The sequence below is a fragment of the Palaemon carinicauda genome, chromosome 25 (genome assembly GCF_036898095.1).
Source record: "Palaemon carinicauda isolate YSFRI2023 chromosome 25, ASM3689809v2, whole genome shotgun sequence".
NCBI classification, from domain to species: Eukaryota; Metazoa; Arthropoda; class Malacostraca; order Decapoda; family Palaemonidae; genus Palaemon; species Palaemon carinicauda.
In genome coordinates, this window is record NC_090749.1 from 23,769,576 (window position 1) to 23,789,792 (window position 20,217).

The 20,217-nt window shown below is 37.5% G+C and overlaps 1 protein-coding gene across 1 annotated transcript; it reads left to right on the top strand.

Annotated features, from left to right (window-relative positions):
* The first annotated feature begins 1,478 nt into the window (after nucleotides 1-1,478).
* Nucleotides 1,479-2,117, top strand: LOC137618933 (uncharacterized protein T26G10.4-like). The gene has a single exon (XM_068349136.1). It carries the CDS (start codon nucleotides 1,479-1,481, stop codon nucleotides 2,115-2,117), a length of 639 nt encoding a protein of 212 aa, XP_068205237.1.
* The last annotated feature ends 18,100 nt before the right edge of the window (nucleotides 2,118-20,217 follow it).

Here is a 20,217-nt window from a genome sequence, read left to right on the forward strand (position 1 = left end):
AGAATTGAAGAAACCAAAGCAATATCACTGGAAGATCGATCCAAGCTGATTAAACTTAAAGAAAATGAAGAACTTAAAGCTTCGGTGAATAAAGTCAACACAGGTCTTGCTAGAATGGTCCCGGCAGGATTAAGTCTGACAGGAATTAATCATATCAATTATGGTGCAGCTTGGTACATACAAAGTAAGATCATACAAGATTATAAAGAGACGAGAGGAACCCAGCCAAAGAAAAGAAATGTAGAGCCAACATGAAAAAGAAACAACATGATAAAATAAACCAGTTAAGGACAGAGATCTGGCAAATGCCCACGTATATGAAAGGCCAAAATCACACTCAAAATCTGCTTAAGAAAATAAGAAAAATAAAAAAAAACTATGGAACAGATGATAAGCAAACGAGAAGAAAACTAGCAGAACACTAAGCCAAAGTAAGGGCCCTAGTTGCACAAAAAAGAAACAAAGAACATAAGAGAAAAGCAAAACAGATAAACAGGTAGGTTGGTGAAAATCCAAAGGTTGTGTATAGAAATATGGTAAAAGAAACAGTCGAGGTACGAACACCACCTAGCATGGAAGATCTGGAGAGGTTTTGGAAGCCATTGTTTGAAGACGCGACACAACACCAAGAGAATTCAGGGAATTGATACCATTAGGCAAAAGAACAGCCTGAAACAACAAATGCCTCCAATAAGGTTCACCACAGAAAAGTTAGCAAGAAAACTAAAAAAAAATATATGGTAGTAATTTCAAAACTCCAGGAGTAGACAAGATTCCAAATTTCTGGCTAAAAAAGATCACAGTGCTACACCAACACTAAAAAACAAGTCTTTTCAAGAATGATGCTAGGAGAAGAAGAATCACCAGAGTGGCTCACAATGGGAAACACCACTCTCCTCCCTATGAGCTGTGAGACCGATCTTTCCAACAGATATAGGCCCATCTGCTGTCTACCAGCAACCTACAAATACCTCACAGGAATCATAGCAGATGATATCTATGAACACTTAGATCAAGGTAAATATATGGAAAAAGAACAAGAGGGATGTACAAGAAACAAACTTAGAACCAAATATCAGTTGCTAATTAACAAAACAATACCAGACGACTATTAGAAAAGGCAAATGAACCTTAGTATGGCTTGGATAGACAATAAGTAGGCATTTCACAGTGTGCCACACTCCGAGATACTTGAATGTCTGGAATTATATAACATCAATGAGAAAATAAGATCATTCCTGTCAGTTCAGATGGTTAAGTGGAAGACCATCATCTATCTTTAACACATTGAGGGCCAGATAGTAATTCCGGACATAAAAAAACAAAGAGGAATATTCCAGGGTAACAGCCTCTCATCACTTTTCTTCTGCTTGGCTATAGACCGGCTTAGTAAAATCTTGTATGACCTTAACACCGGCTAAGACCTAAGCAGAAGCAGAAGTAGAAAAGACAACAAAATAGTGAACCACCTGCTCTTCATGGATGACCTCAAACTATATGCAGACACGGGGGAAAAATTGGAAGAACTAATTAGGACAGTCCACAGATTTTCAAGTGACATCTGCATGGACTTTGGATTAGATAAATGTGCTGAGATTTCCATCAAGAAAGGAAAGAAAGTAACATCAGAAGGAATAGGAGTAGAAGAAGGTATGTTTGTAGATATGTCAGAGGATTCTGCATATAAGTACTTGGGAATAGAAAAAAATAATTGTATAAAACACAAGAAAATGAGAGAGAAGATAAAGAAAGAATACCTCAGCCGCCTAAAGAAGATCTGTAAGTCAGAATTATCACCAAAACATAAGATCACTGCCATAAATCAGCTAGCGATGCCAAAGGTGACCTATGGTTTTGGTATTGCAGACTGGCCACAAGGTGAGATAGATAGGATAGATGATAAGACTAGGCAGATTCTCACCTTGCATAAAGTCACATATAGAAACCAGTGCATGGACAGAATATACCTCCCACGCAGAGAAGGTGGACTAGGCATAACTGAAACCAATCAAGCCTACAGAGCAGCAATAGTAAGTATAGGGCAATACTTAAAATGCCCTGAGAATGAATACATCAAAAAGGTTGCCCAACATCATAATGAACCCTGGCCCAACTAACATCAATAACAAAGCAGGCTAAGAACTTCGCAAGAGAATTGCTAGAAGAAACAAAGGTAACTGAACAGACTCCAGCAACAATGATAGCCAGGAAGACCAGGCAGAAAGTCAGTTCTAGAGAGGAAAAACTTGGAATGGAAAGGTGGAAACACCATGGAAGAGCAGAAATATTCCATGAAGAACTTGAAAAAGATTACATGGACAAAGAACAGTCACTCAGATGTACAAGTAATGGAAATTTAGGTTTTGATGGAGAAAGGATGATAATAGGAGCACAAGACCAAGGGGTCCTAACAAACTGCTTAAAGAAAATGGTGGACATATCAGGAAACGATCAGTGTAGATTTTGTCATGCAGCAGTTGAGAGTGTTGATCATCTGGTTTCAGCCTGCCAGACCCCGCTTGCAAATGGTCACTACACAGCTCGCCACAATAAGATCTGTAAATATATACTGTACATTGAAAAATATGTAAAGAATACAAAATTGAAGTTAAAGATAAGGTATGGGAGCATGAACCAGATCCAGTTACCTCCAGTAAATGGATTACCATCTTTTATGATAAGATAATCCCGACAGGAAGATATATAGGAGGCGGTGCTATAAGACCTGATATTGTGATCTGGAATAAAGAAGAAAAAAACTGCAAAGATTATAGATGTGACATTACCCAGTGATTTTGGCTTCAATAGAGCTGAGAGGCAAAAAATAACAAAATATCAAGAACTAAAGAACGACCTGAAAAGTACATAGGAACTGAAAGAAATAGGAATAATACCTTTGGTTGTGTGGCAACAGGACTAATGAAGAAAATCCTGAGACAATACGTTCAGGCTATAGCAAGTTTCCAAGCATAAATGAGGTGCAGATTGCTGCCATCAAGGGAACTGTGGCCATTTTGAAAAGAGCCCTCCGATATAAGGCTAGTGGAACATAGAGGTGCAACCATAGACCTCAGGCTGGGGTCCACTTGTATAGTGGAAGAAGAATAATGTCGGAAACGTAAACAAAGCAGCTCCTAATAATTTGACATTTTGGACGGTTTTTATCATGAATAACTAATCTTCCGTTTGTGACATAGTGCATGAGTGGTCAGAGCATATTGTGGCAGTGTACGTCAGCACAATTGATACAGCTTTGTTATTTTATTAGCAATATACTATCATTGCCTGACCATCCTCAAACAATTTTTTTTTTCTGGTTGCCATGGCAACGGAAGTTGTTTATCCATTTTCTCTGAATGTTTTGGAGGAATAACTAAGCCAGAAGGAAGAGAATGTATCTATTTTTTTCACCCTTTTTATATTGATACAAGACTTTTTAACAAATGGATAAGTGGTTTGTTGGTGTACATTATTTACAATGCCCAAGTCATTAAGTGAGCTTCGAAAACTTTCAAGAAGTCAGATTAAAAATATAAATAAGGAAGAGCTAATCGACAGCATTATAGCAGAGCAAAACCCTGATGACGTCGCATTGCGTTATGTAACGGAAAAATTGGATGACGTAGTGCGGGAGATTGCTCAGCTGAAAAGTGCAATAACATCCCCTGAGAGTGCTTTCAACAAGAAGATAGCTGAACTATGAGACCAGATGAATAAGCAGTCTGACATAATAGCTAAGCAACAGCGTTTTCTGTAAGTATTAGATAAGAAGGAACGAGAATGTAATTTGGTTTTAGCTGGGTGTTCCCAACGATGATGAAGCCTTGGATGGTTTGAATGAAGACGATGCTAAAGTGAAGAATGTTTTTGAAGTTATAGGTGCAACTGGCACCATTTCATCCGTTCGACGGCTTGGTCGAAGGACCGTGGCCGAAGGATCCCGAAGGTGTCGCCCAATCCTGATTACTTTGGAATCAAGAGTAATCCGTGATGGGATACTGGAGAAAGCAAAGGAACTGATGCAGCGTGATGAAATTTGCAAGAAAATATTCATCAAGAAAGATGTGCACCCAAGTGTGAGAGTGGAATGGAAGAGGTTACATGAAGCAGAAAAGAGAGAACGGGAACGTCCAGAAAACGTTGGATATACCATTTATTTAATATTAGGGTACGCAAGTTGTATAAAGATGCGGTTGTTATTGATAAATGGGGATTGCTGGGTTTTTTAATTGACCACAACATGTTACTCAACCTTTAAATGCTATATCTCGGAATATAGGTGGTTGTAAAACCAAATTAGAAATTTTTTTTTTGAGAAATTCTTATTACAATATGATATTGTAGCTTTGAATGAGATAAAGATGTCTTTGCCTGTTTGTTTGCCTGGATATGTTTCTTACATGAGCTATGATAGGGACCATTCGCACCGCGGTGGAACGGCTGTATTAGTGAAAACTGCGCTGTCACACGAGGTTGTAATTGTGGACACAAGCCTACCTGACCAGATATGGTTTCAGTTTCGAGTAATGCCAAAAGTAGTATTTGGAGCTTGTTATATCCCGTCGAGTGATTCTCCTTTTTTTTCTCACAGGGAATTTGCATCAATACAAGAAAAGTTAATAGAGGGTGGTGACGATAACAAGTTTATAATAATAGGGGATTTAAATACGCGGTTCGGTAAAGGTGTGAGGGAAATAAGCAATACTGAAGAATTTTCTTATCCAGTTGTCGCTGATGACGTGAATGTTCCTAATGATAATGCCTATGTTCTAACAACAATTTGTAAGGATCATAACCTGTTCGTAGTTAATAATCTGAAAGCTTATGACAAACACTTTGTTAGCAACAAGACTTATAAGCAAGGAACTAGATGGGTATCCAAACTAGATGTATGTGTAGGGTCAATACAGTTGATTAATTGTATTGAATCATTTTGTGTACACCCAACCGAGAATGTACCTTCTGATCATGCGCCAATATCCATGAAATTGTCTAAAGGTAGGATCGATCTTGATTTTGTGTTAAGACGAGCATCTTTCTTAGGTGGTCATGCATCACTAATTGGATATAAGTGTAGCAGTTTGGTAAAGAAACCAATTAAGTATAAGAGGATTGACCCAAACATGTTTAATGACCGAATTTCAGGTATGGACATAGATACTGATAATTTTATCAATAATGTAAATGATTTTGCTTCAAGTGTATCGAATGTATTATACCCGTGTTCTCAAATGTGTCAGAGTAGGGCGGGAATGTCTAGAGAGGATAGTGGAGAAGCACAGACCGACCGCTGGGACTGTCTCCTTTGGGACCATGATGAATCGAGAGTCTGGCAGGGTGTAGACTGGAAGGGGAAATTTCAGGTAGAGAATAAAACTGATGGGGGTTCCACAGATGAGGAATTCAAAGCGTATTTCAAAAATGTATTAAATACTGAAGAAAACAGTCTAGTTGAGGAAAATATACTTTTATTTGTGAATGTCCCTATCTTGGATGATCAAATAACTGTCAGAGAAGTCCAATCCCAGATTAATAGAATTAGACCTGATAAGGCATGTGGTCCAGATGGGGTCTCCCCTGGTGTTCTTAAGTTGCTTCCAATGGAATGGTTATTGACACTTGCTACTTTGTTTAACGCCCTTTTCCTGCCTGCATCTTATCCTAGTTTGTGGTCTTTGGCCAATCTCTTTACGATTTTTAAGAAAGGGAACAGAAAGGAACCCGAGAATTATAGAGGCATCACAGTTATGAACTGTTTAGCAAAGTTGTACGATATGATTCTTTGTTCACGACTTGAAACATGGTTTAAGCCTTACAGGGAAGAGGCTGGGGCACAGAGGGGAAGAGGTTGCATGGAGCATATTGTAGCTTTGCGATTGCTGATGGACAGGGCTAGGAAGAAAAATAATAAACTCCTTGTCCTATTTGTTGATTTTAAGCAGGCTTATGATCTAGTACCTAGAAGAATGTTATTTAAGGTTTTAGAACGCTTAGGTTGTGGAGCTGTTATGCTGGCAGCCTTGATAGCTATTGATAGAGTAACAAACAGCGTAATTGGTACTGTAATTATAACTACTTCTATGGGAGTTCGTCAGGAAGCTCTCCATCGTGCCTTCTTTTCATTTTGTACATTAATGATCTCATTAAGCTTATCAAGAGTAATTGCAATCCTGATGGTTTTTTATCATGGCTCCATTTACTAGTGTTAATGGATGATACAGTTCTCCTTGCAACTACCAGAGAAGCTATCATCCATAAAGTAACATTATTGAAGCAATATTGTCATACTTATGGGATGAAAATTAATGCAGGGAAAACTAAGTTTTTTGTTATTAGTGGAAAAGCACAAGACAATAGCCTAATAGAGATCGATGGCCTTACAGTAAAATTCTGCTCACAATATGTATATTTGGGATCAGTTTTTACTGCAGATGGCTCTGTGTCTTCCTCTGTCGCGGCCCATGCTCGATCCAGGATGCCACATATCAATAAATTTGTTTCGTTTTTTAATCAAAATAATGATATCCCATTTATTGTTAAAAAAAGAGTTTTTGATGCGGCTTTGATGTCAGCTATCCTGTATGGATGTGAGTCATGGTTGAATGCAGACTTGAAGCTGGTAGTTAAGCTGTATAACTGGGGATTAAATCTATTGATTGGCGTTAGAAAGACAACATGTAATGAATTATGTTATATTGAATCAGGGTATCTGCCATTGCGGGATCTTGTTCGTAGCAAATAGAGAAAGTTTTTTGGTAAGATGTGGAGAGAGAGGACTTCAATGGAGAATGACCCTTTGATATTTTCAATTAAGACCGTATTCGGAGCCAGGTATAACACCAAGACTTACATAGAAGGACTGATTAATGATAGTAGAGATGATGTAGAAATTATAATGGAGACACTCAGGCATAATATCATTAATTCTGACTCCTCAAGAAAAGTAACATATAGAGAAGTCAATCCAGATCTCTTAGTTCATGACATCTATTCTGTTAGGCATAATGTTTCTGAGTTAGATAGAGTATCTTTTACTAGGTTCAGGATTGCATCTCACTCGCTGGCGTTGGAAGTTCGTAGGTGGGGTAGGAGGGGGAGAGGTCGTCTGCCTTTCGAGGAGCGACTGTGTACCTGTGGAGCCATTCAGACAGAAGTACACGTAACACAAATATGCTCAAGGACACAAAATATCAGAGATACTCATAATTTTTCTAACATGAGGGATATATTTTCAGATCAGCGAACCCTGGCAGAGCAATGTAAGATTATTAGCTTAATTGTCTACGAGTATTTGTGAATATTTGTAAATGTTTCTGAAATAAGGTAAAAACAGCTTTTTGGAGTAGGATTTTGTATATAAATGGCAAATTTGGTTGTTAATTTTGTTTGTTTTTTTGATAACTACAAGAGTTTGTTTTATTACTGGTACAAAATAATGTTTAGTATACGTTAAAAATTTGTTATTCTTACCTTTGTGTATATAATGTTTTGTAATGCCAAGTCTAGTATTTTGCATTTATTTGGACCAGAAATAAATAATTATTGTAAATAGGAGCTGTATATGTTGTGGTCAATAAAATATCTATCTATATATCTACCATTGTTATAAATTGAAACCAATTATGGTATTAAAGCAAAGGGAGAAGCCATTTAAGGGCCTACCCTTATAAGAAACACCTCTCTTTCTGCGCTCAAATGAGTTCGCATATCTTACTAAAACACCTAAAGCATAATTGTGATGAATATAAAGTCACAAGAGAAATCACTAAGTTAAAAGTACAAGAAAAATGCGAATATGAAATCCCCCATGTTCTTTTATTCCTTTCATTCATTGCTTTATAAGAATTACAAAGAAATCCAATTGAAATTGTTGATAAATTGGGATAGTTCCTTTAGAGCGGGTTTGAATTTGTTGATTATTCCAGATGTAGCCTATTATTGAAGAGAGTAAGTTATAGGGCTCCCTTCCTTAAAAGTTTGGAAGGTGAAGATCCTCATTCTGAATTAAAATCAGAAGCATAATTTAGAGTAAATATGTTAATTTTCATACTACTGCTTCTTTTCCGCTTTTAGCGATATTGTCAGTAGATTAATTACCTGTCCAGCATCTTTCGTGGGTTTCTAGGATGAAGACAGAATAGCGCCTGAGTGTGAGGTGGCTTTTTAGTACTGACAAATCCAAAGTAGATATTCAAAGTGTTCATGTAGAAGTAACCCTCTGGATAGGACAATAGTGTCAAGGTTTACGAATTGCGACACCCAAATTCTCTGATGGTGTGCTGAGTAGTTGAGCTCATATCCCCCAGGGCAGATCTTCGACTCTTTATTACCTGCTGTTGGGATGTTTTCCTGGAATACGTTTCTTACACATTATTCACAGATCTTCCATACACCTCAACTTTTAGTTCTGAGCGTGGGACTTTGCTGCTTCAGTTTTGTGGTGACAACCAGTTCGACACTATACACAAAAAATATTAAAAATTCTAAATCTTTCTTTAATCATACCTTCACAAAATTTTACCAGTAGTTGTGATTAGCCTATTTCTCGTATTCCAGTAGGATTCTAATGTAATCTATTCTAGAATGGATTTATTGAAGGAACACCAATGGCATTATTTGAAAGGTCATTTCAAGGATTTACAACCTAAATACTACAGGCATTTGCTCTTGTGACAGTTCCAATATGTCCTCTTTTTAATTTGAAGGTGTTGGCTATTGTGTTATCAGTATTAAATTCAAAATAATCAATCATATTTACATTCTCAAAACCATTGAGGTTCTTACATACTTCGATCAGGTCTCCTCAGTCTTTGTTGCTGGAGTGATGTAATTCATAGTTTTCTGTGTCTCGTCTCATGAGGGAAATAAGTTGATTCAGGTACAAGTATCCTTATTCCACTTTGGACTTTTTCAGGTTTACCATTTGTATTTTTTTTTTCAAGCGTGGTGACCAAACCTGAACAACATACTCAAGGTGCGGACGGGCCGAAGAACAGTATAAGATAAAATGACACTATCAATGGAATTTAAACATCTATTGATAAAAGAAGGCTTGAAGGGAAAGTGTCTAATTGAAAAGAGACAGATTATATAAATAGGGCTAACTAAGGAGGCATAATTGAATAAGCTGACACATAACCCATTCTAGATTCAGGTTTTCTCTATGCCTCTTAGCTCCAAGTCTTCTTTACCATAAAATCATCACTGATTTAACTTTATCTTCTAAATGTCCGTCGTCACATTGGGGAAATTCATGAGTTATTCAATCAAGTGTCCCTTTTTTTTAGATTTACAGTATATGATCATTGGATTTTATCGGTTTTCACAAGAAGGTTTAAAGAAGACAACACGGAAGCTGAAGATTTGCTCTTTTGATGAAAAATTGTTTTGTTCTAAATATACGGAAAAGAATAGATGTATTAAATGGAGGCAAAGGGAGTTGGGGAGAGCATAAGATCTGCTGAAATTTCACCTCCTTATCTGTACGAGAGCCGACAAAGGAAGGCTCAAGTGTTGTTTTATATTCTGTATTTGATATAAAACAGGAAACTGATGGGCAAGAGAAAATTGAAGAACGGAATCTAGATTAATTGAGACGGCTACAGTGTCCCCTCAGGAATAACCTTCATAAAACTGTAAAAAGGAAATTATCAATGATGGATCCTGAGTTTTGTTTAGGATGTCAGCGAATGCAGTTGCAATGGGAAAATCCCCTTATGATTAAAATTGGTTAAATATATGTTTACAAAGGGGTAAATCGATTTTTTCTATTCTAGATTCCAAAGAAACTAGGACCAAACAAACCTTGATATAAGGAATATAAAAAAATAAAAAAGTTTAATGGGATGTAACATAAGTTTAAAAAACCCCTAACATATAATCTTTGTCTTTTTTACTTAACTTAAAGGAAAAAAATTGAATCTACTTCGATATCAAAGATTCATTATTTCTATTTAATATTTTGAGTGTCAATCATAAAACAGCTGATTATATCCCAAAATATTCTCCCCTTCCTCCCTCCCTCCCTCGCTTGCTTACTTTCTTGCTTGCTTGCTTCCTTTCTTCCTTCCTTCTTTCCTTGCTTCCTTGCTTCCTTCCTCTCTTGCTTGCTTGCTTCCTTGCTTCCTTCTTTCCTTCCTTACTTGCCTGCTTGCTTGCTTGCTTGTTTGCTTCCTTCCTTCCTTCCTTGCTTCTCTCGATCATCAAGCCACAATTAGTCAGCAAGAATCCCAAGCAAAGATTTTTGAACGCACCAATCTGATCCATGCTACTTGCATCCTTCCATCCAAAGGGTTTCATAAACCATAACAACGTCCATTAAAAAGGAAATCAAAACGAGTCTCGTGAATTAATTTTCACAATAAAAGGATAAAAGTCTTTCACATTAATGACAACAAGTATTCTGGTGTTATGGAAGTAGTAATCTACTTAGTTACAAAGTTGAAATGTCTTTTGGCAGAAGAAGAACTCTCTCTCTCTCTCCCCCCCCCTCTCTCTCTCTCTCTCTCTCTCTCTCTCTCTCTCTCTCTCTCTCTCTCTCTCTCTCTCTCTCATGCAATTGCTATCTAGTTTTTCAATATTTCCCCGCCTTTTTTCACAAACCTTTGTAATAAAAGTTGAATACTGCAATAATTGAGAGGATCAACTTCAATCAAATGACTGAAATAAGAGTTGAGAAAAGACATTTGTGGCAATTCTTAACAATCAAGGTTAATTGATAGATCCATGATTGAGAATATTATGAAAAAAGGAATAGACTTTTAGGTTTGCCTAATTAGGATAATCTCTGTTAATAAACAATAGTCATTAGGATTACAAAGAGGATAATTACTGGGATGTTTCAGTTTTAGATAAAGTTGGCATATTCAAAAGACCTTTCACCGTCATGGCATTTTCCGAAATGGAAGGAAATTCTTACTTTATCTCAATGACTTATGAGTATTTGCAAAGGCAGAACGTTTGGTGACATTTCTCTTTCAGAGAAAAATATCTCCAACAGACAATAGAAGATCTTCGAAGGTCTTTTCATGAAACACTTCTTGCAATTCAAGAATTCCTAAAAAACATACTAATTAAGAGACAGATTATAGATTTTTGTTCACATGAGAGAGAGAGAGAGAGAGAGAGATCTTTCTTCTTTCATTACTAGTTGGGGAATATATTTCTTCATTTACGAAGCAGTTCTATGTCTAATTATCATAACGTCAAAGACAGCTGGATGCAAAATATGTACTTATACTAACTATTAATTCCCAGGAGTACTTCATGAATGAATAATGATTAGAAATGTCACGGAAATTCAGGAATGAGGGATAAAGAATATTATTTAATAATTGCAGATTATATGGACTCCTTCTGACAGGCATTCTAAAATTGGGATTTGCTGTATTTCGTTGAGGGTCTGACGTAAAGCGGGGTTTACACGGACGAGCAGCTCGTCGAGCCTGGCTCGACAACCCTGTGTTTGCAATGATGTTCGAGCGTGTAAACGGGCTATTTGGTTATCGAGTGCGCTTGTCGAGCGGCTCGATGAAAGTCAGGCTCATCTTGACTTTTGTGGGCTGAGCTATATTGTTTGACGAGCGGTGTGAACGTGTGAACGGGTGTCGAGCTTCGAACCTCAGTTGTTATTCAAACCTGCTAGAGGAAACATGATCAAAGAAATGAATAATGGCTGCCATTAATGAAAGCAAGAATGAGAAGGAAGTCGTACTTTGATTTCATACATACATATCGGGCTCATCCAGCTTTATGGAAAGTTAAATCAAAAGACTATTCCAATAAAGTGGCCAGAAACAAAGGAATAGCGGCTCTGCATGAAATATTGAAAGAACTAATTTTAAAGCAATAAGCAAGTTGGTGTGTGAAAATTTCTCTCTTTTTAGTAGCCAATCCTTCGTCCACTTTGATCTTTTTTTTTTTTCCTTCTTAGTGCCACTGCTAAAGCAATGGCTATCAAATCGTCCTGGTCGAGAGACATGTTGACGTTGTTTTAGCACGAGGCACACTGAGGTTCGATGTACTGTCTGAAAGCTTTTCGAGCCGTTCTACAAGTATGTTCGACAACCGGGCTCGGCGAGCTGCTCGGCCGTGTAAACCCGCCTTAAGAGGAGGTTGAGCAAGCCATGGCTGGTACAGTACCTCGATTTGACCTAAAGTCAATCGTTTATTGAGGTTGTGTTTCATGTACATTAGTATAGTGTTTGTACATCCGTATGTTACATAAATACAACTATTAATAGGTTAATGTTTTCTGAAATATGTTGACAGAAGACTAAAGGAAATGCGAGATTGATTACTTATTCCACCATCTCTCTCTCTCTCTCTCTCTCTCTCTGATCCACCATTCTTACTAGCTTTCTATCCATCTATACCTGGCTGCGACCTGCCTTAGTTGACTAACGACCAGGTAAACTACCCCCTGTTTCATTGGATCATCAGAGGCGCCAAAGTATTGAAAAGAACGAACCCAATCCGCGTCATTTCGTCCATGAATCGAACACAGTCTCTCTTTGTGGAGGATTGAGTGTCACGGCCACTACACTGTGAGATTATTAAGAGTTGTGTTCTGTCCAAGACCTACAAACCTCTTTCTGTAGGTCTTGGTTCTGCATCAAACATATTTAAGAACAACTGAATCTCATTCGCCGTCTTCATTTATTTAAGAAACCAAATGTCGGACCGTTTCGTCAGTCTCCTTAAAATTCGAAGCGTGATTCCAGAAGTAAAATTCCTTTTTGATATTTTTTAAAATATGCTTGATCTCTGCAAAAATCCAAATCATAAGATTAGACAAATAAATGGACATCAAAATTTTTCTATTTTGATGTTCCCACAAATTTTATCCCAATATTATTCATTATTTTCATGTTGTTTACATTTAGAGCAATGGTATAGTTCATATTATGAAGGCTTACGTTTGTGGGTCGGTCTTTGCCATGTCTGACACCGTTTGTTCTATTCTGACTCATTTCCCACTACTTTTTATTATCCTTTTTGGGTTTATCGTAATAGAACGTTGAAGATTGGAGGTTTTATTTTACCGATAGAGATGGAAAGGTTGATTAGTAAAGCCATCTCTCTCTCTCTCTCTCTCTCTCTCTCTCTCTCTCTCTCTCTCTCTCTCACTATATATATATATATATATATATATATATATATATATATATATATATATATATATATATATATATATATATATATAACTAAGTTTCCACTGTGAATGGGGAAGAAAGTAATCTCCCTCCCTATAAATCTGATATTAAAAAATTGTGAGATAGTTTTCGTAAATGTAACAGTTTTAATGAAATATTACGACAGAATAGAAGAGCAGATCTTCCTGTTTCCCCTTAAACTTAATTAGTAAAAGACCAAAGGTCATTATAGAATAACAAGAATAAAAAATGCAACATTTATCAACGTATAAACTTTGATAAAGGTATTATAACGAATTAGGTTTTATTTAGTCCCCCTCAAGTCTTGACAGGAAACGAAAGAGGAATGTGTTTCTAGTTTTTCTATTTTCTGCTAATTCTATAAAAAGTAAAAGAGAATAAAGTTTTAACGTTTTTATTCTATCATTCATTATCTTTACTTCTTAATTACTGATGGAATAGGAAAGGCTTCCTGTAATCTCAGTGAACTTTCAATATTACGCAAATTCCTGACGAGCTTAGATCAGATGGAAAGGTATTTTTCTATCATGATGATGTAATTTAAGTTTTTTCACCTTTTAGGATCTATTTTTTTGTGTTTAATTGTTTTTTTTCAATATTTTAAATAAAAAATTTAATATTGTGTAGGAGATATAGTAAAAATTCACATAAATAGTGATAGAACGAGAAATCAGAATTTGAAAAAGAGCATGATCCCGTTCATTGAGAGGTTGTGGTATTACTTTTCGTTAATGTTACACTTTCTCATTATTATTGAATACCCCCTCGTATGAGGGGTAGACATCAACAAATATTCTCAACCATCTTACCATGGTTTCAACTTATTATCAGATCAAATTAAAATTATGTTAAGTAGTTGTTAATACTGTTACCATTTCAACTACTGGGCTACAGTGTGCTCTCATAGCTTGGCACAGTGCTCACTACTTTACTTTAACTGTGAAATTACATTGCCTCTGACCTTGCGATGAAAAAAGTAATAAATATTGTATAAATGAAAGTAATTATTCCATTCATCACCTACAGTAAACCATCTTAATTGATTGCGAGAAAATAACTGATAAGTAATGTTACATTTCTTAATTTATTTGTAACAACTTGATATTGTTTTCCAGCATTGGAGAAAAGACCAACATATACATATAGCATTTAACAACATTATTTCATTAAAGATATTGAACAATGTTGAATTCAGATAATTAGGCTTTTTGTAACTTGCACAATCCTTTGTTCTTTATTGCATCTTCAAAAGAGAACCGGATTTAATTGGTTATTTCATTTGTTTGGAATCCAATCCCGGTGTAACGGTCTGGTTTTCCCCCCGTCCGAAATTCCCCCCGGGGGAAATATGGCCCAGGATATATATCCCCCCGGGGGAACTTTGTCCCAGGATAATTTTCCCCCCTCTGGGCCAAGATTCCCCCTTTGCTTGGTGGAGGTAACCATTATTATTTTTTTTTTTCGTTTGCCATGGAAATCAATTTCATTGGGATTTCATAGAAAAGCTGCACAAATTGCAAGACTATGAAGGGTTACATTTAGGCAATAAATTGAGGTCACAACATATTGCTTGGATAAAAAAGGACAATGAATTTTAAACGTGCTGCTCAGTTTCTTAGTGAATCCGTATCAAACCCCATGCAATATTGCTTAGAAAACAAACTTGCTGATTTCGAAGGATGTGAGGGAACAATCAAATTCTTTAGTATATATATCCTCAATTCAAGAAATTTGTGCAGACGTAACTATAAACCTCCAAATGCCAAGAAGAAAAAAAAATGCCGGTTTGTTTAAAGAATTTATGATGAAGGCTGATACTGTATTGGGATAGTCCAAGGGGTTGTGACCTGGGAAGGGGGTCCGGGGGCTTGCCCCCGGCTAGGGGCTGTGACCTGGGAAGGGGGTCCGGGGGCTTGCCCCCGGCTAGGGGTTGTGACCTGGGAACTACTAGGTTAGGTTAGGTGGGTTTGTTAGGTTCTGTACCATTTTAAAAATCTCAAATGTGTTAAATAATCATGTTTGGCCTATGTTCAGCCACTTACATGATCCATATGTTTTACCAACTGGTTACCTTGTTCTCATTTAGCATTTCTGACCATTACTATTGCTGTAAATCACTCGTTTATGACATTTCCCCACCCTAAAACCCCAGGTTTCCCATTCGGTTCCCCCATAATCTCTGGTAACACAACTGAATTGGTATCATCTCCTTTCTCATCCATAGTGCTTCTTAGCATCAAGTGTACTTTTTTATTTCATGCTGGACAGTACGAAAGAAGAGTAAGGTTTTCATTATATATATATATATATATATATATATATATATATATATATATATATATATATATATATATATATATATATATATATATATCCTAATATTTTGTCAAACTTACCGTTGATTATTTAATTCATCAAAATAGTTTCTCTGTATGGGAGGGTGGGGGAGAAATGGCCTAGGGGGGGAAAAATATCCTAGGGCTGAAATTCCCCCCGGGGGAATAACAGCCCAGGCTGCTTATCCCGGGGGGGGAAATCGATCCTAGGCTAATTTTCCCGGGGGGAATTTCAGCCAGGGGGGAAAAATTTCCTGCTACACCGGTATTTATAAGTTGTGGTGGCCTATTGGAAGTGTCCTTGCCTGGCACTCCCAGCACAGGGGTTCAAGTCTCACTTAAATGGAATACATTCTTTATTGTCTGCAACCTGACCTTCCTTGCTGAGTCATCAGCAGCCATTGGCTGGTCCTAGGTTGGGTGGAGAGGTGCTTGAGTGCTGATCATATGTGTATATGGTAAGTCTCCAAGGCAATGTCTGTCCTGCTTGCGAGGGCAAATTCAATTTCCTTTGCCTCTACCACTTATGAGCGGCCTTTAAACCTTAATTGGGTTCCTTCAATCTGGCATCACTGTATGATTCATCTCTCGAATTAAATTCTTCATTGTAATGGATGATATCTACTTTGAAGCATAATAAAGAACATCCCACACTGGTAACATTGTTAAGATAACTTTTGAATGAAAACTCTCGCCTACTTCGATGTAGTCAGTTACTACACAACTTCACCATTAGTAATAGATGAAAATTCTTTCTCTTTCTTTCTTGTTCACAATTGGTAATAAACTATTAATCTTTTCTTTCCTCTCAGTCTTTTGAAACCTTCAAGTTGACTCCAGAAGGAAAATTAACGCCCTAAGGCTCTTCCCTTCCTCTTCTAGATCCCCCCTGCAGACCCCAATTAATAATCACGTCATCATCGAACCCATAATAAGTATCCTTTAACAACTTTATTGTCTGAGACACCTTAAAAGAAAATTCATGTTTTCCTCCTAATTGACTTTACACAGAACGAATCTTTTCCTTGACAATTCTCCTCGCGTCAGAGCATTTTACTTTTTGCCTGGAGTACAGGGAGATTCGGGAAGATTATAAATCATCTTTCAAATGACGTTTTCTGGTATCAAGGCATTGCTACCAACTTCCTTTTTAGGACTGATAATAAATCCAGAATGTAAGCAAACGCTCTTTATTATTTTGTAACAAATTTGTACTCTTAAGTGTTATATTTTACAGTAAATTTATGTACATTGGATTACTAAACTTCTGAAAATTGCTTATTTTTCATGTATATTGATGTAAAAATTAAATAGTTCGTTTTATTTTATATATGTTGATGTAAAAATAAAAAAAAATAAATGATTAATTGTTATAAATGTTAATGTATTTGTAACTCAAAATATCATTGTGTCTGGAACAGGTGTTCCAGACACTTCTCATAACTACTGTACTTCGGCGCTGGCCATCTGACGAACGTGAGTTCAACAAGATGATTCGAGAGTGGGTTCCTGGAGTGTCGATATTGCGCAATGTTAGCCTTGAACGATCCAGAATTCTCTAGAGTATTGATCCAAATATAAAAGGACAGGTGCGTGCATGCATAGATTGCCCGGACATTATTCACGGATGGGGCTCTCAGACAGTCAGTCATATCCCCCAAGGTGGAAGACCCAACCAGTGCGGTGAGGGTCTGGCCAGATCTCGGCTCACGACAATCTTTTCAAGTATATTGCTCAAAAAAGAGTGTTAGTAGGTAGTGTGGCAGTGGGGGTGGTAGTAGGTGGTTTCACTGTTGTTCCACTCTTTTTCTTCTTGGCAGGTGGCATCCTCACTGGTTGAGGAGAGGGGTCAAGAACAGTAAGACCACATTCTTGATAATATCTATTAGGTGTAGCTTTCGTGCAGTCGATATGTGGATTCAATTTAAAACTGAGCTAGGTGGCCTGCCAGGGTCTTCAGTATCTTCTGGAGAACTCCTGGGGTATGGAAATGTGGGATCTCAATGTTGATGAGCTTCAGTGGTAGTGGTTTCTTGTGCAACGGAGGCTCACTATTCCTTTTATTGACAAGTTGATATACAATGTCGTGGTACAGATTACAATCATTGCATCTGCACAATATCTTGTGCTGGACACAGTCCCAATCAAGCTGCAAACCAAGCTCTGAAGCCACCTTGAGAGCAAGGAACACAACTTTTCCCTTCTGATCATAGTAAGCAGTGTATTCCTTGCATTTTTTCCTGTCAACATAACAGAAGTCTTGATATTGCTGGTGCTCCTTACTATAGCAGTAACAACAGATGAAGGTTCCGCTATAATAGCTTATTGGAAAGTCGACAGTGTATGTCAGAGCTGAAAATTCCTGCCACCAAACTGGCAGGGAGCTGGGTGTCCCTTGTGCCGGATAGGAGAGTTCTTGAGCTGGCGGAAAAATCATTGCTTGCTTTTTAGAGTGTACAGCCTTGTGCTGGACATGGGATCGTATATTGGCAGCCCATTTTAGAGATTAGGGGGAGGCAGAAACAAGAGAGACCTGACTGAAAACTCTTTTTGTTGGAGACACTCTTCAGCTACACCCTCTCTGACTCTGGACTTTAGTGACTACACAAACCGATTAAGTATTTTGAAGAAGACAAAGAAGACTGAATTAGTATTCATTATTAGAATCAGGAGCCATAATTCTTCCTGTCAACAGTTTATATCTGAAACTATACAACACTATTTGTCCCTTGCTTTATAAAAGTTTGGAAAGTTAACTCGTCTTACTTAGTAACAACTTTCGTTCGTTCGTTGTATTGTAGCCAACAATTCTTTTTGGTACGGGCCTTTCCCTTGTTCGCTCCGTAGGTAACCTATAAAATACAGGTTGGTTGTTAAACAATAGGAAATTTGAAAGGTTTTTAGTTGTAGAGACAGATGCAAAGAGAGGAAGGATGATGGTGGTAGTGGAAGGGGTCTATTATGTCACGGGATAGTGATAGGTTGAAGGGTTTGTAAGGCCTTTGAAACATAGAAAAATGTTGCAGGTAGGGTTGTCCAACCCTGCGGAATATCTTATTAGTAGATAAAGTTAGGGAAAAATACAGGGGATGATGTGTCTAGGGGCTTACGGCGATGGGATGAGATGGATTCTGATGAGGGTTTCAGAGGTTGTTACTTCAGCGGAGGTAGGTTTGACAGCAGTTGTCTGTGGATTTCTATGTTTTCGACAATTGCTTTTACCAATGTGACTGCAGTCTGCCTGGCGTGTTACGAGTTGATGTCCGCTTGAAGGTTATCTCTCAGTTATGCTTTTTAGCTACATTCTAGCAGGTAGTGCATGGGAGCCTGTTGTTGTGTGACATCACAATATTCACAGGGACTTTCATTATTATTTTCCATCATCTCTCAATTTGCTTTATTCCCCAGCCAGAGTCTGTGGATGCATATAGCCTTTCTTGACGTGCATCTGTCAATGGGGGAGGCACTATGTCCGTGGCCCTTGTGTACCTATACTATGTCTATGCGTCTGGTGCATTTGGCTAGCTCATCTGCTCTCTCATTCTGTAATATTCCAATGTGACTGGGAATCCAGTTGGATGTTCTCCAGCAGGCCGAAAAGTTATTGTAATATACTGCAGCTCCTGTTGTCTAAATACTAGGATCTATAGTACTATCAGTGTAGTAGGTCTGCGCCCCTGCTGTTTTTGTACTCCTGATTACTTCCTGCACTGCAGTTCTCAGTTCCTCTATTGTGCAGTTCATATATTTATCCTTGCTTGCTTGCTTGATAGATTGCCCAGCCTTTTACTGGACACGGGCTCTTGCATCATCAGTGCATAGGGACATGTATCCGTGTGTGTGTGTGTGTAGATTGCCTTACCTTGTGTAAGACGCGGGCTCTTGCGTTGGCAGCCCATAAGAGAGGTTATCTGAAATGACTAAATTAAATTTGTAAAAGGGGATTTACAATCTGAACAGGGTTAAAGTAGTTTATGTTAATGCTTAAAGGGTTAAAAAAATCAATGAGATATATTACTTTTCAGGGTAATGGTTTAAACTACATTAAATCTAGATAGCCAAGGCTAATGATATAAGGCCAAAAAATAGTGGTAGTTTCGAATGAACTGCTTAACCTCATTCAGCAGCTTAAAATTTGGTTCTCAGGTGGGGTAATGGTAATATACTAAGCATCCCACGGGCTGGAATTTGCATAGCAGATTCCAAGTCAATGCCCGTATAACTGAATGAGGGACAGGTCCCTCTTGCTATCACTAAGCAAAACAACAGGGGTAAAAAGGGGTAGGTTTACTGGCATGACAATAGAAAAAAGGCCCCAGGGCCAGTAGGGAGACTCCTCTTTTAGTCCACGAAAGGAAAATTTGTTGATAGACAGTCTCTTGAGTAAGAGAGAGAGTGTAAATGCAGGTACAGGTTAGTTTTGGTGTGATGTGAGTATTCAGTGATATTTTGAGTAATGCTGTATATATTTATGTTAAATCTTGAATATAGTTTTATTTTCTGTTTGTTGGATATTATTTTCATATTACAGTTAGTTTTTTACTATTGTTTAAGGAAAATTTATGAGTAGATTTTGCATAATCTACGTCTTGTGCAGTAGATGAACGTAACAGAATTGGGCGGCTGGCTGGGATCTGAATTGTTATTCTGTATTGGAAAAGCTAACCAATAAAATAATACCAATGACTTAATATCGCAAGAGGGTC

Coding starts and splice junctions, on each gene's coding strand:
- LOC137618933 (XM_068349136.1), top strand. CDS start 1,479: ATGGATGACCTCAAACTATATGCAGACACGGGGGAAAAATTGGAAGAA.